General features: G+C 36.8%; 1 protein-coding gene across 3 annotated transcripts; it reads right to left on the reverse strand.

Moving 5' to 3' along the window:
• Positions 1–1,772: 1,772 nt before the first annotated feature.
• gpr184 (G protein-coupled receptor 184) lies at positions 1,773–21,721 on the reverse strand. Of its 3 annotated transcripts, XM_048161045.1 has the most exons (4): positions 18,183–18,685; positions 8,023–8,052; positions 7,703–7,792; positions 1,773–4,580 (listed from the first exon to the last, which is right to left on the reverse strand). In XM_048161045.1, the coding sequence occupies exon 4, from the start codon at positions 4,575–4,577 to the stop codon at positions 3,573–3,575; it is 1,005 nt and encodes a 334-aa protein (XP_048017002.1). In that variant the 5' UTR covers positions 4,578–4,580; positions 7,703–7,792; positions 8,023–8,052; positions 18,183–18,685; the 3' UTR covers positions 1,773–3,572. The 3 variants fall into 3 exon arrangements, with proteins under 3 accessions (XP_048017002.1, XP_048017000.1, XP_048017001.1); XM_048161043.1 differs by lacking the exons at positions 7,703–7,792; positions 8,023–8,052 and adding an exon at positions 21,616–21,721 and having other exon boundaries at positions 18,183–18,428; XM_048161044.1 differs by lacking the exons at positions 7,703–7,792; positions 8,023–8,052 and adding an exon at positions 20,295–20,311 and having other exon boundaries at positions 18,183–18,428.
• Between the last annotated feature and the right edge of the window lie 4,365 nt (positions 21,722–26,086).

A 26,086-nucleotide genomic window follows, 5' to 3' on the forward strand; every position in this document is an offset into this window, starting at 1 on the left:
AATTGCTATTTTCTATTGCTAATGTAGTCTCTTCTTATTAAGACATTCACCAAACGCCTGTTGTGAATGTGACTCACTCAAACATTACACCTTTGTAGCTTGTTGCTGCAAAACAATAAATTATCAATCCCATATAAAATACTCCTTGGTCTGCATGGGAAAAAAATGGGTTATTGAGAAGACAAAAAATCTCTTGGTCTCTCATTTAGAGTCACTAATGGATTCCACAATGGATTCCAGGCGCTTTAATGACGAAGAGGCTGACTTGTTGAGAGAATAATAATGAGGTGTATGATCCCAACTGCAACAACCCTGACAACCTCTTTTCTTATTTTTGGATCAATGAATTTCACTTGGTGTGGTCTGAGATGATGTCCCTATGAGGTTCTCAGTCCAAAAGGTCATTCTGAGCTCTGTGGTGATGCCACGTGAATAACAGTTAGAGTAACTGTCAGAATGTCATTGAAAGTGGTGAATAAATTCCTGACGGCAAATTTGATTAGTAATCTTACGACCCCAAACTTTTGGATGATATGCTGCATTCACGCCACCTTGTAATTATCATAATCTCGAGATGACAACCCGTGACGTATTTGGAGCTGTTCAAGTCCCCAGACTCGGAATTATGCGTTTCTATGGCACCACTATCAACATTGGTCAGGTGGTACAGCAGCCATGTGGTTCACGTGAGAGCTTTCAGAAAACTCCCAGCTTACAAACTGTAATTACGAGCTCTACGAGGACGTGAACACTTTTTACGAGCCAGAATCTCGTAGTTACAGTAATTACGATATGGCGTGAACCCTACAGTGTATGTGTACAAACACATTCAAAGTAATATGTTTCATTTCTTTATTGATTTTCTTTTTTTTCTTCTTTTTTTAGGGGGAGGGGAGAATGCGACCCAGACATGTTTTTGTGAGATTCGGCCATTAGTTACACAAAATCAATTATTTGCATTTTTATGCAATGCCAGTGCGCGGCTCTTTCATGTGCGTGCTCTCTCACCTCCATCTGTTGTCTGCATTCAGGAAGGTGCAAATCAATTGCTTGAGTGGAGGAAAGCAGACACAGTGTTCTGTGCTGTTCTCTTTCTCTAAATCCCTCCAGACTTCCTGCTGTGGTGAGACCTCAGCAGCAGCTTCATTGTGTAATGCAGAATAGCACACATTAGTTCTACTGTGATGCAATACATTTATTATGAAGAAAGAATGTGGCTTTCTTTCCTTAAGTGAACTTTGCAGAAATGTTCTGGCTCAAAAAAAATGCGGATGACAAGTTCTGACACTATATCGCATCCCATTTCAATCTTCCCTGAATGGCACGCCGGCGTCTGGTGCGATAGGTGAAAGCGAGCAGTCATTTAAACCATTCAGACTGCAGATCAGGTACTCAAAGCTGCAATTCATTGCTTCGCTCACACTTCAAAATCACTCCATTCAGTTGGTCTGAGGCATTTTACAGTAGAGCAGAAGGCCACTCTCGCTCGCAGACTTACAGAAGACTGCAGTCACACGAGAGCCACTCATCTATAGAGGCAATCATGCTAGCAGAAGGTGGGGGAACAAAACTGTACAAAGTGTATTGTGGGCGATAACGGTTAGAGATGATACACAAGCGCTCCTCGTCATCAGCGCTTTAGAACAGTTGATGGCGTGATATGGTTCGCTCGTTTTTCAGAAGCATCATGATTAAGCTGTCGGTAGATGATCCCTTCCCCTCATTTTACCTTCGTTTAAAGAGCTGTAACGAAAGTATCACTTCCTTTAATGTGTCGTGAGAGTCAGAATCAGAGCAATTCTTTTATTTCATAATTTAGTTTCTTTGCGTCATTGGTAAATTACAGGAATGAAAATGTGCCTTTGTTGAGTGTAATATATTAAGAAGAGAGAATAGCAACATGCTGAGCACTGAAATTGCTTACATTGCAACAGGTTGTTTTTTAACATCCAGATTAAATCTTTAACGGCTAAATCTGGTTTAACGGTACGTTACAGGGAGTTGTCTGTGAATTAAACAGGACTAACAAGCGAGGCTTTATCCCACAATAAAAACACTTGGGCTGAGTACGGCTCTTACATAGAAAGTTCAAGTGATTCAAGGGTCCTTCAAAGACAGAGATCCAGGTCCTGTTCCACTGCAAATCCATAATTTGTAAACATCCTCTTGGTGTTCGTAAAGACACAGACATACGCCCTATCTCAGATAAAACAGCAAAGTAATTATTCCTTTTCTCTTTTCACACAAATAGATTAAATGGATTCTGAGTTTAAAAAAAATAAATAAATAAATTAACTGGTCTTGACAACAACATTCCTGTCTGCAGATGTTTATTTGAGTCTGAGTCAGGACAGTGACCAGAAGAGAGTTGAGTTCAAGTCAAGAGAGAGTCCAAATGATCCATGAAAGTTTAGAAAAGACCTTGAAAATTTTGTCTTGGACTCAGACTGGAGGACTAAGACCAAATCCTGACACCAACATAGTGTCGGCCCAGATCTGGCCCACATCTGGTCCTTGTGTAATCCACATGTACCAGATGTGTGCCGGATCTGGGCCACACTATGTTGCTGTCTGGGAAATCATGAAAATATGTTCATAAACTCTGAATGGAGGACCAAAACCATGAAAATTTAGTCTTGGACTCAGACTCAAGGACTAAAACCAAAACTATAAAAAAATGTACATAAACTCTGAATCAAGGACCAAGGCAAAAACCATGAAAATATGATCTTGGACTTGGACTCAAGGACTAAGACCAAAACCATGAAAATAAACTCTGAATCGAGTACCAAGACCAAAACCATGAAAATATGATCTTGGACTTGAGATCAAGAGTTAGCCCTATCATTTTTTTTAAAGACTGGTCATAACATTTCTCAGTAAGTTACTTAAACAGGTAGACTGGTCTAATTTGAACCCCAAAAATTACCCTTTTGGCTAACTGCTAGTCTGACTTAGTGACTGTCTTTATGAAACTGGTCCCTGGTTACAACACTTGCATAAAGTGGCTAATTCCCTAAACAGTCATTTTTGCACAGTATTTCAGCACAAAACACAATGTTATTATTCAATAAGACACCACAATCCAGTTTAACCAGATGCTAAATGCACAAAAAAATGCTGCAGCATCAGTATTGTCAGTACATGTCATTGATTTCTATGCAAATTAGGCTTATTTCAGATGAGCTTTGCTCACACAACTTGGTGCTTTTTACCAAAAGCTGCCTTGCAGAAAGCAGGTTTTACAGTCATGGTGGCAATTATTCATCGAATGATAAATGATAAATCATTGTAATCCAGACAAGCACATTGGTCAAACACATTTGATTCAGCTGTCTGGATGTCAGTGGTGGAGTTCCAGAAAAGTACGGCAGCTATGCTGCTCCCTCCACATCTTAACATTCAGAACCCATCCTCAAATTTGTGCCTGTGCTGTCAGCACAAGCGGTTTGGGCGATTTTGTTCTGGGTACTGATTTGCACTACTCTTGAATGGGTGCAAATACACCCAAATACACCCACATTACAAATACACAGTGCTCTGTCAGGCACAAATCTACTTTGAGGTTGATTTTAACTCAAGTTTGTTACTCTTGTCTTCCACTTGGAACCAACAAGAGGGCTTCCTCTCATCTGTCTCTGCTTGTTTTTCCAACAGAACAACCTCATGTCCTCCCTAGCTCCATTACTCGCCAAAACATAAAGCACTGGGTCCACCATGCTGTTCAGGCTGGATAGCCCGAGTGAGCAAGTGAAGGGTAAATACATTGCTTGTTCAAAGACGCAGCTTTGTTGTTCTCCAACAGAAAAGAAAATTATGGATCTTATCATCAGGAGGATGTGGTACGGTGCAAAGCAGAAAGAGAAAATGCCAATGACTCCAATTGACAAAAGCCTCACTTTGCGCTTGCCTTGCATGTCCACCCCTGTACTTTGCTGCACCTTGTTTGAGATCAAACGGTAGCAGATAGTGATGATCACCAGCGGTATGAAGAAGCCAACTCCGACCCGTATCAGGTTGAACATCGCAATGCGTTCTGTCATGGGGAAGGTCTCGTAACAGCTCTGGTCGTTGTCATCCAGGGGATCTTCCAGCTTGTCCAGGTACAGCACCAAACAGTGCAAGGCCATGACAGAAACGTAGACCAGCCCACTGATGATCCAGGCATAGCGCTGGCGCCGGAAGGCTTGGACTCTCAGAGGGAAGGTGATGGCCAGGCAGCGATCGATGGAGATGCAGCAGAGGATAAAGATGCTGATGTACTGGTTGGAGTAATAAAAGAAGCCAGCCATACTACAGAGTCCCTGGCCAAGGGTCCATTTGTGGTTGTTGCTTAAATAATAGATCCACAGAGGCATGGTAAGGATGTACAGGAGATCCGAGACAGACAGGCTGAGAAGGTAGATCCCTAGAATGTTCTTTCTGCAGATCTGCTGAATTATGGGGCCAATGGTGACCAGGCTGAACAGCAGTCCCAGGACGAAGGCGATGATGTAGATAGACATCAGCAGGTGACCTGCCGACGGGTTCATGACCACACATGTTGAGTTGCTTGCATTGAATGTTGAGTTCATCATGATCTGCGTGCACAAAGAAAGCTTAAATTTAATTCATTGGTTACAGTTAGTGAATTCTACATGAAATGCTATTCATTTAAAATATTCAGAATTGTTGTATTTTCATTTATTCTCTGAAAAATACATATTTCTCTGAAGTCCAATATTGTCAAAACAATAAACTCAACCATCAGATAACCAGATATTGCTTTCAAGCTGTCTTTAAAATGAAATTTACCACAGTCCTTGCATAATTTACTGTTGCATATTGTAACTATATTATTTGTACTCAGACCTTAGTAACCACCACAAATAAACAACATGTTCTCCAACCAATATGACCATATAGGTCGTTTGTCACTTCCCTGAAATACGACTCATAGGAGCGTTTACTAAAGTGGCGCCCCTATCGACAACAGGACACTTTTATTTTAATTCATGAAATACGACCCATAGGAGCATTTGCTTTCATTTTAATGCATTGTTCCCTTTTATCTGCGTCGGATTTCGGGTTTCGCGTAGCTCAACTGGTAGAGCATTGCAATAGCAATATGCAATCATGTGAGCATGCGATTGTGGGTTCGATCCCAGGTAACACATGTGATCATAAAGTGTAAATGCACTATAAATCACTAAGGTTAGGGTTAGGTTTAGGGGTGGGGAGGGTGTAGTCATTAATAAAATTTAATTTTGGTAAATGGAAATGGGAGAAATGGTGTAAAAAGTCCACACATTGCATTTCAATTAACACACATTTTGATTGGTAATGACAGTCATACGTCATTTCATGACGACAGACGTAACACGACACTGTCATTATTTTTAAGCCCACTAGAGGGCGCATGACTTGTGTGCATGTGTGCTTAATTAATTTAAACAAAATACTTTCAGTATCATCGTTCTGAATCCCATCTGGACAATATCTTTGACAAAAATATTCAATTTTCTCAGCTTTTTGTTTAAAATGTTTAATGTTGTTTAAAATTTTTGATTCAAGTGTTGATAAAAAATGACGCATGAAGCTATAATAAAATGTTTTTAAAATGAGACAAAATATAGTTGAAGGTATATTTTAAGTAGCCTATAAAAAAATAATACCTAACTAGGAACTTAGTAGTATACTTAAAGTGCAAAATAATATATAAATATTAAGCTATAAGTGTGATGTTGTTCACTTAAAGAAAACTTACAAGTATACTTGCAGTATAAAACTATAGCCTACTAAACTACTAGTTTACTGAAAGTATAGTTCAAATTATACTTTCATAAACTAAAAAAGTGATGATATGAAGAATTATAGACCTCAGAACTGCCTTTTGTCTCGAAATTTTAGAAAAAGTAGTTTTCCAACAATTACTTTCATTTTTAAATGGAAACTCCAGTAAAAACTTTTAAATCTGGGTTTAAAGCAGCCCACAGAACAGAGTCGGCACTGTTGAAAGTGTTAAATTATTGTTTTTTTAGCTTTAGATAAAGGAGATGCTGTTATTCTAGTGCTGCTGGATCTCAGCGCAGCTTTTGACATGATTGACCATAATATCCTTATCTCTCGCCTGGAACACCCAGTGAGTTGAAAAGATATGGTCTTGAAATGGTTTAAATCCTTTTTAAGTGAGAGATATTTTTCAGTCAATTATGGAAATTCGACATCCACTGAAAATGCCTTTTGTGGGGTGTACCACAAGGGTCTGTTTTATCTCCTACACTTTTTTTCTTTGTATTTGCTCCCATTGGGCAGTATCTTTAGAAGCATATGGAGTATCATTCCATTATTTCACAGATGACACCCAACTGTATTTACCAAGGCACCCAACAAAATCTTTGGATTCTCTTTTAGCTTGCCTAAATGATGTTAAAAACTGGATGAAAATTTGTTTAATGTTAAACGAAGACAAAACAGAGGTCATTGTTTTTGGCCAGTCAAATGACTTTGTCAAGGTCCTTTTAGATTCGAGCCCGTTGGCACCGTAGTGTAAAACATTGGTACGAGATTTTATAATTTGCGTCTCCTAGCAAAAACAAAACCTTTTTTTATCAAATGTAGACTTCGAAAAAGTCATTCATACTTTTGTTTTATCACATTGTGATTTTTGTAATTCTCTCTATTGTGGCATCCCTGGCACAGCAATCTGTGCAAAATGCTGCAGCGAGGCTTAAAGAGGGTCAAGAAATTTGAATCCATTTTAGCAAATTTGCGCTGCCTCCCTGTTCATTTTAGAGTCAAATATAAGATTTTAATGTTTGTATACAAAGCTTTAAATAATCAGGCCCCCACGTACCTTACTAATCTGTTGATGCCTTATAATCTCCCTAGAGCACTGCGGTCAGAAAACCAAAAACTCCTTGCAGTACCAAGGACAAATCGCCTTCAAAAAGGTAATCGTGCTTTTGCAGTTATGGGACCGAGATTATGGAACGAGTTGCCTTTATCTATTAGATCTACTACGCCTTTATCAGTATTCAGGAACTTGCTGAAAGCTCATTAAAGTTCTAGAAGCTTAAAACAATTAAACTTAATGTGGTAAATGTGGTGTCCATGATACGATGTGTACTACAAGTACTAAAATTGTAATCTACTAGTATACTTTCAAGTTTACTTGTAATACAGATGCAGTACAAATGAGAAATGTATAGCTGCGCACTACTACTGTTACAATGATAGTACACTTAAAGTATATTAAATTGGGCCTACACGGTAAAACTTTTCGCTGTAAATTTACAGTAAAATGCTGCCAGCTGGGTTGCCAGCCACTTACTGTACTTTTACAGTACTACTTCTGTAAACAACATTTACAGTATAGTACTGTAATTACCTAATACAGTATCCTGCTGTAATATTATGTACTTTTACAGTATTATACTGTTTATCTACAGCTATTAACTGCATTTATACAGCTTTCCATACTGCACTTATATTTGTCATTAAATAAATAAAAATATACTTTTGTTATTATGTTATGGCAAAGGAAATGGAAAACATACTCTTAGTTTTAAAACTTTTATTATTTATTTTTTACAGAAAAAAAGCAGAAAATTGCAACCTTGAAAGTTCAACATTTTAAATGCACTCAACAGTTATCAATGAACAATACAGCAATCTTGTTTACTTTTTCCAAATGTGGAGTAAAAACAAATAGTAGGCCTACAAGTTTTTCAGTACTACTCCTTTTTTTCACAGTGTTACCACTCTTGGAAGTCCCTTTCTTGAGCCGTGTTCATGGTTGATGTCAAAATGCCTAAAAAAGCAGAAAAGAAAGAGGGAAAAAAAGAGAGAAAACAGTAATGAATATTGCACCATAGCATTTTTGTGAACACAAGGACTCACAGCTAAACATATGATCTCAGTAACGTGTCCTGTTACACTTCAGAAAAGATGCATCTTAAAATAATTGACAAAATACAATCATTTATTCACTGAATTCTTTGTCATAAACCTGATACACCTGAAAATAAGCACAACACTTACGTAAACAATGGAGCTACATCAGATGACAGCCTGAAACGAGAGAAGAAAAAAAAAAAAAATAATAATAATAAAATCAGGGGGAATAAAATCAGGTTGTAAGAATAACATATGCTAAGGTTTGTCTATAACATGAACCGTTTGCTTATGAGAAACAAAAGTTTAACATTTCAAGATCAAATCATGCATGACAAAGTAGGAACGCGAACGAAAAGCTCCAGAAAAGACTGACTTACCGTGTTCTCAGACGAACAATCGTTTATCCGTCTTCTCGACATAGGCACAAACGTTTTGATTAATCAGGCGGAAAATAACATCTCCGTCTTCTCGGCAGCGCTGTCCAGTCGTGTCTCAGGCGAACTGACGCTTCAAAAGCTTAAAACTGCACACTATATTCACTCAAATATAGTTTAATGATAACATTAAACCCTGAAGAGTCGACGCGAAACACTAAAAGCGTTGGGAGAGAAGCTAAAATGTATGCCTAGAAATTTGAAATGAGCGCGGGAAAAAAAAAAAATAAAAAATCCCATGCAATGCCTCTACAGTATTATACTGCATTATGAGTGAAACGGGCTGAAAACAGAAAACTATTGTATATTTACAGACATTCTGTAAAATTTACAGCATGTTACTGTTTTATGAAAATACAGTATAATGTAAATTTACAGTAAAGTTTTACAGTCCCAAGCAGTATTAAATTAGTACACTTACAAGTTTACTATTAGTGTATTATTATACTTACTACATGAAGTATACTTAAAAATACACTTAAACATCCTCAAGTATACTTCATAAAATGAACTTGAAGTATACTTCTTTTTCGTAAGGGTTAATAGACTATGCCTGAATTTACAACATTACAAAGTGGCTGCATTTAGTGTTGTAAAAACATGGTAAAGTTTCACAAGCATTATTAAAGCACACTGTACAGCTACTTGTCTATTTGCATAACAGATGCTGATCAGTCCTTTCAGCATGTGAAAGAGTGGTAAACCACTGACCTTTACATTTTTAAAATTTGAGTTCTTTTTTAACTGTAATGGGGTTAACCGCAGACGTTGTCGCTGTTGTTTGTTGTTGATGTAGACAGTGATGTTTAAAAAGGTCCTTTCTATAAATAATCTGGGGAGTTTTCACGTAGTAATTGCAATGACGTGTGTAAAATTAATCTATTGAAAGGGTGACTCAGACTATGTGCTAATAAATGAGAGAATTTATATTGCACATCACGCCCATAACCAGAAATATTCTTAAAAACGCAGACTCCAGTTAATAACCACAAACGTCCTGCAAGTTGCAGAACGTTTGTGGTTTCAGTGAGAAGAGAAAAACATATATGACGCTCAAAACTTTGTCTTTTACGTCTAGATGCAATGCAGCCAAGACCAACAGCAACGAGTCAGTGAAAGAGTCTCAGGTTAACACCTGCGCTTCAAATAAAATCCACTGCAGTATGAATGTGTCTTTCACTCACAATAGTTATTCTACCAGACACATGTGTTGCTTTATTTATAAGCTACATGAAAAGGAAATTTCATTCATCTATTTACACACTACACTCCCCTAAAAATCAAGGTTCACAAAAGGTTGCACAGTCATTCTTATCAGAAATAACAGCTTGCGGGAAGCCTGGTAATTAATTAAAAACAAACAGGGTAACAAAATGTCATCCCAGTACTACTATCTGTATGTGCCATGATTTTGATGGAGAATTAAACATGAAAAACAAAAAAAGCAAAGCGTCAAACTGGCCAACTATATGAAACACTGATCACCATAATGTTGACCAAACATTTTCAATAAAATCAGCATCAACATCTAAACCTCTGTTAATTCATGTGTTTCTCTTTCCTTCAGTGATTCTGCTTGTTTTCATCATGTGTCTTCAATATTGGCAACGAAAAATAAATAGTTCTTAATTAGGGCTGGACGATTAATCGAAAAGTAATCGAAACCGAAATTCAGAACCTCTAACCGACGTAATTTTCCCATGTCGGTTATTTCGGTTTTTTAATCCTGTTAATACTTCCCCCTTAAAAACATAACTGCGTGTGTAGCCACGTGACTCCGCCCAGTCCAGTCAGTGGCATAAAAGCAAAACACGGAGGTGAACGTCGGTTCAACACATAGTGATGGCGCGCGAGCGGCGAGCCTTGCGTCTTGACTAAACTTTGTCAGTTGTATTTGTTTTATGGTTTGGACATTTATTAGACGATCGGATGTGTATTATTATATCGAGCTACCGCGCTCGCATAGATATATACATAATTATATCTATGCCGCGCTCGCGCAGCTGCATGTGGCACGAACACTCATACAAACAGCTGCGCAAAACGTGAAGATCGCGCGCACACAGAGGAACGCAGAAACTTGTTGTCAGCGCTGTCCTGTGATTTATCACTAAAATAGCTTAGAAACTCAAAAGTTATAGCATCTATTTTTTCTACTTTTGAAGGAACTATTTACAACCCACAGCTTCACAATTAATAGAGAGACAGTATGACTAATTCACACACGCAATCACTACTGGTACTGTGCTAATTTATCTTTATCTGATTTACAACGAAGCAGAAACCTGTAAGAAATGTTACAAACCATAGATAAAATAACTGCTGATAGTGAGCTATGATGTCAGATCACTCTTTCAACAGGAAAAAAAATATCCCACCTTAATAGTCAATCATAGGCTATTTACAGTACAAACCTTGTCAGTGAACTATGAGGGAAAAAAAAAAAAAAAAATCAGAAATAAAATAATCGTTCATTAATCGTAATCGAGGTAAAATGTTCAATTAATCGAGGTTTTAATTTTAGGCCATAATCGTCCAGCCCTATTCTTAATTCATTTTTGACATCTCTCTGTTATTCAGATATTTTTGTTTAAATTTTACTTACATTTTACTCGCTTTAAATGGTTGGCATTTAAGGAATTAATTTGATTATCTAACTCAATTCTACTTGTTGAATTTAATTAATAATATTGCTTGTAATCTGTTGCCAAAATTTGATGGAGTAGCGTATTACTTTTTACAGTGCAATTGACAAGGTTGTATATAAACGCTCAAATACTACCCAGATATTACCCAGATATCAGCTCAGAAGGATGAAAGTAATCTGTTAACTCTGTGACCAGAATTCTTTCCTTGTCTATTTGCTATATATTTTATGATATGTTGTTGATTTTGAAGGCAAAATGTCACACTTGGTGTTAAACTTAATTTCACGGTTGAGCAAACATGTTCTTTTGAACCGGCAGGGAAAGAAAAGTTTTTCGCCTGGACTGAGTGGGTTTATAATGAATTTAAGCCTCAACTCTGGTATTTCGAAAGGTTTCCAGCTGCTTTTGCCTGCACAGATCTTTGACATCATCAATATTTGTCAGCAGAGCCTTTACATTTGTTCAAATGCTGCACATATACGTGCATTTTCTCCATTAACACGAGTGATGAGTTGTACGCTTTGAATTCTCTCTGAAAGATGCTATTCATAGCATTTTACAATTTCCATAAGGTTCATGTCTGTGCTGCTCAATTTCACAGCTAGACACTCCATCACTACCTGCACATTCCCTAGAGTTCATCTCAAAGTCTATTGCTCAGCTTGTTTTTAACCTTTGGACAGTATTTTCACTTGTTGCTAGATTCAATTCAAGATACTGTTGCGACTTATACAGCTGCCAGTCTCCACACATGAAGGGTTTGCAGCTCCTCAATTCTTGCTCTTCAGTGCAAGTCCTGGGAGAAATGCTAACACACCACAACCACAGTCAAAAAAACATGTTTTTCACCTCTTCATACAACAGGAAAAAACCTTTTAGCCACACATGCACTACTAATATCCTGTTCTTGTTTCATCACTATTAGTATTGCTCATTATACTCCTAATCATAAATATAAATATAAATGTAACTCATCTTGATTAATTTCTGCTACAGACATGAATGAATGACAAACTGTCGGATAATATTTGTAAGTGATCATACTCATTTTCACCAAGCTTTATCTAAAGACCAAAATGTCAGACCAAAATGAGACGATGGTGGGCAAATGAGGTGGGCTCATTTGACATTTAACAAGGAAACAAACGACCACTTATGACACCAAAGCATCATGGAGGCAGATTTTGCACAGGAAAGCACCTCTACTCTCGGCTGCGTGTACCAGTGTGATTTGTGTAATGTTAGCAGGCTTGTGCTAAGAACATAAATATGATGCCTAAAAACAAGTTTCATATAAACAGATCCAAATAATTTAAGGCACAGTGCTCCTTTAAGTGTGAACTGAGTGTTTCCAGACACTTAACTGCATGTTAATTGCAATTAGATAAAAATTTATTATAGTTTAAATTTAGATTAAATGCAATTGGCTTAAAAGCTTTAGAGTGCTTTCTGACCCACTTAATTATAGGTCTGAAGTACTTTTTTTTTTCTTTTTTTTTTAAATATGTAATTTCATCATTTTTTTGTCTTTGAAATAAAAAAAAGTGTACTGTCAAATGTACTGACAAGAATTTATGTTAAACTAAAATATACTTTATAATCAGTTGGGTTGAAACTTGTATATCATGTATTTAAATATAGGCTTATTTGTAATTACACATTTGTAATGATGCAGTTGTTATTTAGTACATTTGAAATATAACTTTAATTGCAATATCAAATAACAATTAAGTATATGCGCTTTAGTATGTTAATCAACACATCACACAACAGCACTTTTTTATTAAAACAATGATTTAAAATGTACTTTAAAAGGTTTAATTTGACATTATTACAAAGTGCACTATTTACACTGTAAAAAAAAAAAGAAAATAATTGTTGGTTTAACTTAAAAAAGTGAGTTACCTGGTTAAAATTTTGAGTTCACTGAAATTAGGTAAGCACCGATATAAAATTTTGACCAATAACCGATAATTCTTTATATTTGAAAGCCGATAACCGATATATTGGCCGATAAACCTAAATCCAAAATTTTATATAATTTTTGAGAGCCTGATTACAAAAACAAAAGTCTCACCAAAAAAGCCATGTCCCAAGCACACAATTATAATGATGTTATATTATATCATTATAATTTTATTTAGTCTAATGACAGATTTGCGCTGCACGTTACACTTAGCTTAACTGTATTTTCCTTTTTGAATCATATTTCAAGCAATGCAAAACCATCATGTTGAACTTCAGAGACGTATCGGAAGTGTCTCAGCTGAAGAAAATTTCTTTATTGGGTAGATAACATTAAAACATTAACATTAAAAATCAACATATATCGGCGATACTGATATAGTGGCCGATATATCGTGTATCCCTAATTGAAATTAAAAATTTGAGTTAATACAATGAAGGCGATTGGTTTAATCAACAGAAACTCAAAATATTATGTTATCTGAACCACATTAATTATCCAAGTTGATACTCTTGAAAGTGGCCTTTTTTTATTATTTATGTTACATTATCAGCAAGTACATTTTTTAAAAAGTACATTTTTCATCCAAAAATGAAATTTCTGTCATCATTTACTCCTCCTCAAGTTGTTCCAAACCTGTATACATTTCTTTGTTCTGCTGAAGATATTTGAAAGAATGTTTATAACCAAGCAGATCTCTACTGTGGTAGTCAATAGGGGGCGAGATCTGCTTGATTACAAACATTCTTCCAAATATCTTCTTTTGTATACAGCAGAACAAAGACATTCATACAGGTTTGGAACAACTTGAGGGTGAGTAAATGATGGCAGAATTTACATTTTTGGGTGAACTATCCCTTTAAGCACACTAGCCTCTACAAATGAACCGATGCTCTTGTGGATCTGAACTCTAAAAATAGCTGAAACAGAGTACACAATAAGTGGTTGCAAACAAAGACGTGTAAAACATTTAAGTTCCAAAGAGCTTTTTAAAAATGCAGTGTATTCACAGACATCTGCTTCATTCAAGAGATCTTGAGTTCTTAATGGGCTTCTTAATCTGCCAATATCAAACACAGCCGTACTAACAACATTAGCTGCAATAGTGATTGTCCTACCAGCGGTGCGTCATGCTTAAATTCAATTCAGGTCTAAGTGACCGACGGTTTTTCAGCAACGTGTGCAATTCACCCTACCCGTGCAAAACAGAGGAAAAATCGATAGCTGGGTAACCTGAGCACACACTCTCAAAGCTTCAAAGAAGACTTTTAGATGTAGAATTAGATTGAACCAGCAAATACACAACAGTCCCCCATACAATACATTAAAAATTGAAAGCTGCATCACACACAGCCTCCCCTCAGCTCTGCTGTGAATGACGATAGTGCCGAATAATCCTAAAGGTTATAAGCGATGATGATGTGCTGATTCATTTGTTGTGAAGTCTATGCAAATGATACTGTCATTTAACAGTCCAATTTACGTCACCAACTAAGTGGGCAATGCGGTGTGCCCATTTAAGCTATAGGATGTGGGTGAATTTTAGATAACGATTCGCCAAACAGAAACTGCACGATATTTACTGTTGCTAAAATGTAATCTTCACTTTAAAACTTAAGAAATATTAAAGAATAATTAACTCCCACCGGACCCCACCCCAACATACAGCTATGGAAAAAATTAAGAGACCACTTAACATTGATTTCTGAACTTGGAGTGGTCTCTTAATTTTTTCCATAGCTGTATGTCGTGTATCTCTGCATGCTCTGACGCCTTTAAACGTCAAACATGACGATGTTTTTGGTTTTGCACCTGCAGACACACACCAGAAATTACAAATATGAACACAGGCCAAGAAATGAATTTAAACCAAAAACACATGATCCAAACCACAAAAGGGACTCTACCCTAGAAGTTTAGCAAGGAAAATCTCAGGTACTTTACTTTAAAAATTTTCCAAGTACAGAACGTTTGACATGAAAATCCCATAACAGATCAAGTGAGTAATGAATCACATGGTTTGATTTGTGTTCCTACTGACTCTCTTGTGAAAAGGAAGCATTTTTAAAAGAGTATTTATTACAGAAATAATATACTTAGTTCAAATTAAATGTCATTTTTTTCGCACATGTTATGATTTAACAGCAATTATAATTATACAATTACATTAAAATGTATTAACCTTACATATAAATATGAAATAACACACTACAGTTAAAATTATAATCAAGTACTTTACATGTTTAGTCAACACATCAAAATAAGTGTACTGCGAGAAAGGTTTATTAAAACAGCAAACATTTAAAATGGACTTTAAAGTAAAACTTTTAATTTGACATTATAGCAAAGTGCACTTACAGTATAAGTGGACATCTGCCGTTCTCAAAAAATTTGAAGTTGACTACAAGTGCACAGTCAATACAATTAAGTGCACTTCATACAGCTGCTGAAAAACGTTTAAAAACAGTGGCATTCCCTTAAAGGAACAGCTGTTGTTTTCACTGCATGTTTTTACTATCAAATTGCGTGTTCAGGGTTCAATAAAGCAAAGGCCACAAGATGGTGCGCGTTATTGATTTTTTTGTTATGCGTTAGGGATGTTCTAACAGATTTTTTTGCTCTCAAAATGTTAGCGATAGTATTATTCAAAATATTCACTACGTTATTTTCAGACTTTTGTCCAGAAATGAAGGGACAACGCTGGATTCCTCAGTCAGCAGTTACTGTACAGTATTGATAAACACATAATCTACTTTAATGGAGAGTTCCTGTCCATTTCCTTTCCCCTTAGCTTACATAATGTGTTTACACTGCTTTATTTTTGTTTTGCTATTGTAATTACAGGTTTAATGAGCACCCCTGAGATTCAAGCTAGTGTTCTGGAAAGAAGAGTGGTGGACTGCAACTCCTGTCAGCCACTCTGAATGGCATAATCACTCCCTAGCCAACTCCCATCCTGAGGCAAAAACACACTGAATCAAACAATCATGCTAAAAATATGTGTGAGCGTGTTGAAAGTTATGTCAGCGTTACTCTGTGCGTTCGCTCGGTGGCTGATATGAGACTATGAGGTTAAAATAGCTGATTTCTCTGGATTTAAACATTGTTGGAAACATTTGTTATATTGTAAGTACACGAGTCAACAAAATATATAACGTTGTTCGGTAACACTTTATTTTAGGGTCTTTTAAAGGGATAGTTCACCCAAAAATGAAAAATGTTTATCTGCTTACCCCCAGCGCATCCAAGATGTAGGTGACTTTGTTTCTTCAGTAGAACACAAATGATGATTTTTAACTCCAACCGTTGCGGTCTGTCAGTCAAACAATGGGAGTGAATGGGAACACAATCAATAAGAGTCGAAAAAACATGCATAGACAAATCCAAATTAAACCCTGCGGCTCGTGACGACACATTGATGTCCTAAGACACGAACCGATCGGTTTGTGCGAGAAACCGATGTCTAGCACTCATTGAAGTCTATGCGCGAGACATTACTGCCGTTGTCAGAGCGCGATCAGACCTCACTAAGCGAGTGCTGAACGCAGCTGGACATAGTGGTGTTTTAGAGGTAAAAATTATATAAATACTGTTCGGTTTCTCGCACAAACTGATCGGTTCGTGTCTTAGGACATCAATGTGTCGTCACGAGCCGCAGGGTTTAATTTGGTTTTGTCTATGCAAGTTTTTTCGACTCTTATTGTACAAGTTCCCATTCACTCCCATTATTTGACTGACAGACGGCAACGGTTGGAGTTAAAAATCATCATTTGTGTTCTACTGAAGAAACAAAGTCACCTACATCTTGGATGCGCTGGGGGTAAGCAGATAAACATCAAATTTTAATTTTTGGGTGAACTATCCCTTTAACTAGTTGCTTATTAGCTTGCATATTACTAGAATATTGGCTGTATATTAGTACTTATTACCCAGACAGCAACATAGTGTCGGCCCAGATCTTGCCCACATCTGGTATATGTGGATTACACACGGACCAGATGTGGGCCGGATCTGGGCCGACACTATGTTGCTGTCAGGTTAAGCAGATATTAATGCCTTATTCTGCATGACCTTATTCTGCTTTGTTAATCCTACCCAATACCTAAACTTAACTACAATTAATGAGCAGTAAATTAGGAATTTATTGAGGGAAAAGTCGTAATTAATAGTGAATATGTGTTCCCTATACTAAAGTGTTACCCATTGTTCTAGTGGTTTTTGGATACTTTAATCCACAAATCGTACATATTGTGCCTTTAAATCAATGCAGAGACATATGACCCAAAAAAACACCATGGGTCAGGCAGTAAGGAGATAAATTTAAAAATCTTTTGGGGGTTGGAACTGTGCACTCCACTTATGCTATAAAATGGCTGCCATTAGAGCCATTAAAACATTTTGTTTTCATTCTACATATATGATGGAAACAAATTTGTACTTATAAATAACTACTTATTAATGGAATATTAATGGAATTACTTATTAAGTAAGATGCACTTTTTTATAATGCAAAGGGTTGATACAGAGCCTGGAGACACAGCTTCAAGTCTTTTTAATAATACATTACACACACATTAAAAGACATTAAGTTATGTTTCCAAACTCTGCATCAACACTGTTACCATCATATTTTGTCCCCTTTCCAGTACTGTTACATTGATGACTGATTGTTAAAACTATCATAATTACAACATCATTCTTTCAAGAGCTCTTCAAAGACAAGCCAAAAGTCTGATCTTTTTCATCTTATGGTTTGTTATTATCGTCAGTAGTGAATCTTAAAATGTCAACCCTGTTACCGCATAATTTTGTAAGTGACAACTGAAAGCAGTTATTTCATACATCAGCATTGAATTCTAAAACACACCTCGTATTTTAATGATATCATAATATCAAAATAACTGTCAACAATATTACCTTTAAGAATGTATAATTATCTCCCATAATGCTTTGCCACAATGCAATTTATTAAACATTATATTTTTGTACATTCTATCAGACAAAAAAAAAAACACTTTCAAATCTCTTTATCATACTTGAAGTGGCACCCGTTTCTCTGAATGTGCCAAATACGTATCCAAGTGTTGTAAACATTTTAAGTTACTAGGATCAAGTCTCTGACAACTGCACTGCTCAAGTTACTATCTATAGCAGACTATCTAACCCTCTGATTTTATCTCATTTATACCCACATACACACTTTCTCCACTATAAGTTCATATATTGAAACCAGCCCAGAAAATGAGAGAATCTCACCTGCAAATCAACACAAGAAATGATAAAATGTTGTCCTCCAATTCCACCAGTGTCCACCCAATCCCAGCGGTGTAACTTTACAAGCTCAGCCCCAGAACCTCCTCAAGTCCAGCTGCAGTCCCGCGTGACCTCTGAGAAAAGAGTATCTCAGACATGAAGGGGGTGTCATGCACTTCAGTATCGCTTCCTGCCCGGAGATGATCAAAAGTGACCCTGTGAGAGCAGGTTCGGCCGCTGCACTTCGCGCTGAGTGGATGGAGAGGAGATGAATTGAGAGGGAGAAAGGGGAGGAGAGATAAAACATTTCTCTCACATGTTTACAGGAAGATGCTAGGCTAGGTCTTGTGGGATTTTTTTTTTTTTTTTGAGCTGCATGTGATGGACAACCGCAATGAGTAAAAGCTTTTTCCAGACACGGTAGTGAACAGCAGAAGATGACAAAGTTCCACTGAAGGTACAGTTTGCTTCAGTCGTCTACACAATGCCACAACTTCCTGTTCCACAAAACAGAAACTACAGTCTACATGCTCTCTGCACTTGCCATAATGGAATAAAATCATAATTTGCATTATGAGCACTTAGTCATTTTTTTTCCCCCAGATTTTTTCCACCATCAGTATAACCTTATTAGAATCAAAGTTTAATTAAATCCCCCCAACACCCCCACCCCCTCATAAGCCAAACCACCTACTGTTTCTCAGTCTGAGGCATTCTGGGAAATCTGAGATTTCTTTGAAATGAAGTTAAACCTATTCTCTTAACTAATTATTTAAAGGTGATGTTCCACTAGGAAATGTAAAGCATTTCTCCTATTTTTGATAAAAAGGTATAGGCTTCACGTTTCTCTAAAGGTGTTTTGACCTTTCAATGAATTTCATACATTATTGACTACAACTGAGCCAGTAATGAGAAGGGTTGAGACTCGTATATAAGACTTATTCTAATATGAGTACACACTGTTTTGAGTTCATTACAGCATTACTTTGGTTCATATGCTTCTTGTTTCTCCTGGTTTGCAATTTCATTCATTTCACTAATTGACTGATTTCTAGAGTACAGAGCGGTTTCTGAATTACTTCTCACATTTGCCCCTGGTTTTTACAGATAAGGCTTAAGCCTAGTTTCAGACTAAAATGCATGTTTGAGCTGTTTTAAAGGCAGGGTAGGCAAAAAAATGTATAAATTTTTTTTTTTCAAAATTTGTTTAAACTTTATTTATATATCAATACATAATTAAAATGTAAGTACTCTGAAAAAGAAAGTATAAAAATCGTTGTCTCTAGACCTCTCACGACTGTTTTAAAGACAGCTCATTATTTCCATTCACTCCACCCCCTCCCTTCTGGGCTCCTTCCAAAGCCACGCCCCCAAAACGCATGAACTTGCGACTCCGACCACTGAGCTGGAAGACGCATTATTTACCTGAGACGAGCGGAGAGGAAGGAGCACAGTGCATGTAGTGACATCATGTCAGAATCACATGTAATAAAAATAACTTTAAAATTATGAAGATAAACAAACAAGATGTATTTTAGTACTCACTATCAAGCTAGCATATTGATATTGGTAAAGTTTAAAATATATATTTTTGATTCGCTAACGAGCTAGTTATCTATAAGGCAAAGCTAAAAACAGGTTGCATGATACACGTTTTTCCATTACCATCATTTACACTGTGATGAAGATGAATTTCGTGTAAGATTCATAACATATACGTTGTTCTACAGATCAACAGAGTAACATACACTCAAATATCAACTCACAACTGCATTGCAGACACAAAATAATAACACACACATACAACAAAGTGTGTACGACACACACAGATACAAGATAAAGACATCAGTAAACATAGGTAGAGAATATAAAACAAAACAAAGGCGAAAAAAAACGTGCAGGTAAACTTACAGGTGAACATGGTAAAAGAGTTAGACAGAGGGTAAAATTATGCACAATTCAACACTATAGCTATCATTATTTATCGTCTCTACTACGGCTCGCTAAGTAATGTTATGTTAGCTATATTACGCAGCTACGTGTGCTAATGACACATGCTTCATGAAAAAATAAACAAAAAATACGTATGATCAAAATACAAAAAGAAAGATTTACCTGATTTAAAGCCATCAAGGAGTCACTTTTCAGCCCCTTGAGTTCCCTCAGTTCTCGCCATCGCTGGAAAGCCACGCCGATATTAACTCACGTTTTATTTCTTTGTTTATCCAAAGACTTTTTGTTCATTGCCTTTTCTTGTACTGTTACTGTCTTCCTTTTTTTGCCTGGTTTGCCTTCACTAACTGCATAGGCCGATACTGTGAATTTAGCTTGCTGTTTCTCTGCCATTGTTTTGGTATTCCTAGGATCCATGCCTCTTGGATTCCCCAAATCAAACGTGCGCGCGCAAGTGGGCAGGTCATGTGTGGCAAAAGGGTGGTTGCCATGGTTGCGAGAGAGTGACAGCCGCCTAAGCCAATCCTATGTTTCGTCCCGGATGGAAATAATGAGCTGTGTTTAATACAGATTAAACGGTCTAGAGTCACTCGATTTTTATACTCTTTTTATCAGAGTTCTTACATTTTAATTATGCATGTATATATATAGAAGGTTTAAACAAATTTGGAACAAAATTTCTTACCTACCCTGCCTTTAACTGAAAGCAACTTGCACTGACAAATCTTTTATTAAAATTAAAATTTCCTGATAATTTACTCACCCCCATGTCATCCAAGATGTTTATGTCTATCTTTCTTGAGTTGAAAAGAAATTAAGGTTTTTGAGGAAGACATTCCAGGTTTTTTCTCTATATAGTGGACTTCTCTGGGGTTCAACAATGTATAGTATATACTTTTTTTTTTTTTTTTTTTTACAATGCAAGTATATACTTTTTAACCACAAATGCGGGCTGCGACGCGCCACGCATTATGTAATCATGTTGGAAAGGTCACATGTGATGTAGGCAGGGGTTAAATTGGGCCGGGGCCGTCCTGGGCTGAGCCCCGGCACATAGGCTTACGAGGGCTCGACATACGCTTGTCCGGGACTGCGGGACAAGTGGATTTTTTGAAGTCAAAGAGAATTTTACTTGCCTGACCAGATAAGTAGCTTGATTGTCAATAACAACCAAAACGCGAGAATGATTAATCTAGCTTAAGTGGCAACTGATAGTGGATGTACTGGCGGTGATATTGCGCTGTTGAGGATCACGTAACCTCTTGAGGAGAATTCAAAACAAATGAGCTCTGTTCACACAAAGAAACTCAGTTATCATGTTGCAATAAAAATTCAATAGGGTTTAGCTTGCTATTTACGACATATGATAAAGTAAAGCATCACACGACCGAAAGTGCTGAATTCCTGAATATCACCTCGATTGAAATTGACACTAATTTCATACAACAGTTCAATAAACAAGTAGTTAATATCAATCACTTACGTTTTAGATGCAATATGCCTGTTTTTTGTTCTATTGTAGCAGCGAAAATAGTTCCAAACAAAGCAGAACCAACACATCTCGCAGCTGCGCTCAGCCGTTTCGAATGATTCAGCGTTTTGAACGAATCGGTTGAGTGAAGATTCAATCGCCCATTCATAAACAACTGCCTCATTCTTGATTCAGAGTGAATCGTTTGAATAAATGACTCAGTGGCTCACTCATTAAGACGGTCACTTGCCGCCATCTACTGGCGGTTTAATTTCATGTTTGAAAGTATAAATTTCCCACCAGCATTTCTTATTTGTTTATTCAAAAATATTTAAAGAATCTCATAACATTATTGAACGCAGTTGTACTTTTTCAGTGTAAATTATTTAATTTGGTAACAGCCCTATATAGTGTCTTACTATTTTAATTTATCAAATGTAAGAATATGAAATAAAAGATAAAAGATTTGAATAATAATAAATATTTTTTTTTTTCCAGACAAGCTACTTTTTTACTCTGACAAGTAAATGACCAATTTAGTTTAGCACAAAACCAGGCTTAATGTCGAACACTGTATTTTGTATTTATATTCTGTGCTTTAATGGTAGCATCACTCTTATATTTGATACTGACACAAAGGAAAAGGCACAGGCCTACAGAAATATTTTATTGTTATCAGATGTAGCTTTCACACTATCAGCATCTATAGAATGATTTTGATCAGCATTTTATTGTTCATAGCAGAGGGCTCTCTCAACTTGTTATATTTTAGTTTGTCAATGATACGATTTTGTAGTCTTTGCATACACATGCACCCCTCGAAAGCCTGAAACCACAGAGCTTTCACTTATGGGTTCAAAAGAGGTTAAACTCTGTCAGCAGTATTTGTGGCATATTGTTGATTATCACATAAAATGATTTTGACTGGTTCATTAGTCTGTAAAAAATGTTTTTACAATAATGCACTAACAGCTGAAGTAGTCTGAAGTATCTTTATACATTACATTCATTAATCACACCTTTGATTGATATGGACAATTAAATTGCTAATTTGAATAGTAAATGTGACCACATTAAAATCCTGTAACGTTTCATTCAGGAAGTTTGAAACATCTGTACTGCTGTTCAAAAGTTTGTGGTTGAATTAATTCAACGCCATCGTTACTGTTTGTATCACTGTAAATGCAAGTGCTGAGGAAGATCCAGAGCTGAAATTCAGATATGGTAATGGGCATATCCTTTCCGACATGCACTGTAAGTGGTAGATCAATCACAACAGACCGGGCCATCTGACCAACCTGAGCAGAGTAGGCTCTCGGAAACGGGCTCCATGAGACATTTTAATTTATTTAACGACTGTTAAAAAAGTACACTCTATATCAGTGGTGTCCAAACTCGGTCCTGGAGGGCTGCTGTCCTGCAGAGTTTAGCTCCAACCAGCTCCAAAAAAGAGCCAAAATCTGCAGCACAGCGGCCCTCCAGGACCTAGTTTGGACACCCCTGCTCTATGTAGTATGAATATGAGTAGTATGAATGAAATTCTGACATACTACATCCACCATTTTGTTACTGTCACGTGACGTACCAGTTTCAGTTGCGTTGCTTCACTTCCATTCATAAATCGCCTCCTGTGGCCTTGTGGGATAGTAAAGTGTCCATCGAATGCACACTTCAGAATCTCGCCGGAAGTAGTAGGTCATCCGGGGACTTTTCCCCTATTGTTTTTTCGATTACTATGTATTCGGACAAATTATTTTGGTGTACTGTTTTTGCATACTGTATAGTAGGGAAGTATTTGATTTCGGACACAAAGTAATGGATCGTTTTCAGACTGAGGTGAGGTGATGCTGCAATGTATATGAGGAAAAAAAGTGTTTTTTGATATTGGATGCATGTAAACCTATTGTAGGAGACATCCAAAACAAATTAGGAACCTTTAAAACAGCATAACGGGCATTTTACACAGATAATTTAGACAGCTTTACAGCTGAACACTTTTGCATTTTTGTATAATGGTATAAGAATGAAACCCTCTCGAATGCCTTTCTCCATTGTAAGTGCATAACTCAAACTTGCTTTTTATAAATGGAGGAACAAGTTATTTTCTGTGTCCACAGATGCTATCAATAAAGCATAAACCGTTTTGAACCTGGAACAAGTTCTCCATGTATTTTTGTTTATCATTCTGTCCTTGTTTCTGCTAGATTCTTCTGAGAGTCAATCAGGAAAAGAGGATAAAAAGAATTCAACGTGACTCAAACATCAGAATTCAAGAAGATTCATTTAAGCAGATTTATGTATCACCATGTTTATTATATCTACTGGAAATGCTCAGACATTCCCTTCCACAAACTACATAATAATTTCTAAGGTTACATGTGTACAAAACAGTCCTTCATAGCAATAAGTTTCAAGCAAACCTAATTCTCAGTGACATGCAGCCTAATGCTCAGGTCTATGGTCAGTTAGGAGTAATAATACACCACCAGTACAGCTCCACTAGTGAAGATCAGTTGAACTAGCCCATTGCTGATCTGAGAACAGTCTAGGTAGTCTTTGTGCCCTTGCTTATCAGACATTATCAGTTATTATAAGATGATGTTCATTCTCAGAGGAAACATCACCCTAACTGATGACAAGATTCTCAGTAATATGTAAAAATAGATCTGAAACTAAAGTTGACAGGACACACACACAAAAAAAAAAAAAAAAAAAACTCCAGCCACTAAATCACTGCATCATGACTGATACATTTCTTTTGAATGCAAAGACCACGTCAGACCTGGGGATTCATAGCTCAGTCTGTTGACGTCAGTCTGTTGTGTATGACAAACTACAGAAGGGTCACGATAGTTGACTAGTTGATTAGTGAGGTTGACTAACTTATTTGATTTTTTCTGTGATTTAATTTGCAGTTAAGTTGTTGTTGAAATTTTGTGGGCAAAAAAGGTCCATTATTTATTGTCAATAGCATAGAGATGTATGAAGATGCAGTCACTTTCAAACCAAGCAGCTTTCTGTTGTTCGCGTGACCAACTTAAACACGATAGGAATCTTCTTGGGGGACTTTTTCGTCATCACACAAAACTCCTAAATCACATGAATTACTAATTAAATGACTGGATTTCACCCATGGCATTTTGCAGAGCATCTGTAAATGTAAATGTAAACGCACCTTTAGACACCATAAAAACCATCTCAGAAAAGCTGTGTCTTTTAATTCATCGCATTCAAAGCACCGCTGTCAGAAAATACACATTCAGAGGAAAGTCTCTGGCCATTGTGTCACATCTCGCAACGTCCTCCAACAAGTGTTGAGATTTTAAAATACTGTGCTGACTTAAAAAATAGTTAAACTTTTATAAACACTCAATCTTGCGTTTAGCTCTCTTCCATTTTGTTTTTGAATACAAGAACATGTCCTCTTAAATGTGCAGTCACATTTGGCAATTCCAATCGGAAGTGAGCATCCCAACTCACTCTGAAGGGCAGAACATAACGGATCCATAAGATCCATTGTCTATTGTCAATAGTGTAGCAATGTGTTGTCAGAATGTGTAGCGCTCCAACATACAGGGGTGCATTTCCCATTCAATGACGTACCTCACTGCATAAGCACCATAATACGTTGGATCATTGTAGAAACTAACTAGCTAGTCACGACTGTTTCCTAAAATGGGACACAACTCTGTTGTTTAAACCACGTTAGTTCAACAATAGAGAGGGTATGCACTGATGCCACTTTTCAGACGGAACACGCACCCTCAAGCCGGGAAACTGTGAAAATGCGAGTAAAACAAATAATTATCAGTTTAAACTTAAGGTTGGACTCGATATAGTGTTCTTTACAACTTACCAAAGATCAAGTAATCCATGGATATTGACATGCAGCCAGGAATCATGTTTCCTGACATTTATATGTGCCTGATTTCGACGCAGAGGAAATACATTTAAAGGTGCCCTAGAAAGTCTTTTTAAAAGATGTAATATAAGTCTAAGGTGTCTCCTGAATGTGTCTGTGAAGTTTCAGCTCAAAATACCCCATAGATTTTTTTTTTATTCTTTTTTTTTAACTGCCTATTTTGGGGCATCATTAACTATGCACCGATATATAGGTTGCGGCCCCTTTAATTCTCGTGCTCGCCGCCCCCGGAGCTCGCGCTTGCCTTGAACAGGATAAACAGAGTTCACACAGCTAATATAACCCTCAAATGGATCTTTACAAAGTGTTCGTCATGCAGCATGTCTAATTTTGTAAGTATTGTATTTGGATGTTTACATTTGATTCTGAATGAGTTTGAGGCTGTGCTTCGTGGCTAAAGCTAACATTACACACTGTTGGAGAGATTTATAAAGAATGAAGTTGTGTTTATGAATTATACAGACTGCAAGTGTTTAATAATGAAAATAGCGACGGCTCTTGTCTCCGCGAATACAGTAAGAAACGATGGTAACTTTAACCACATTTAACAGTACATTAGCA

This window comes from Megalobrama amblycephala, linkage group LG16 (assembly GCF_018812025.1).
Source record: "Megalobrama amblycephala isolate DHTTF-2021 linkage group LG16, ASM1881202v1, whole genome shotgun sequence".
Classification (NCBI taxonomy): Eukaryota; Metazoa; Chordata; class Actinopteri; order Cypriniformes; family Xenocyprididae; genus Megalobrama; species Megalobrama amblycephala.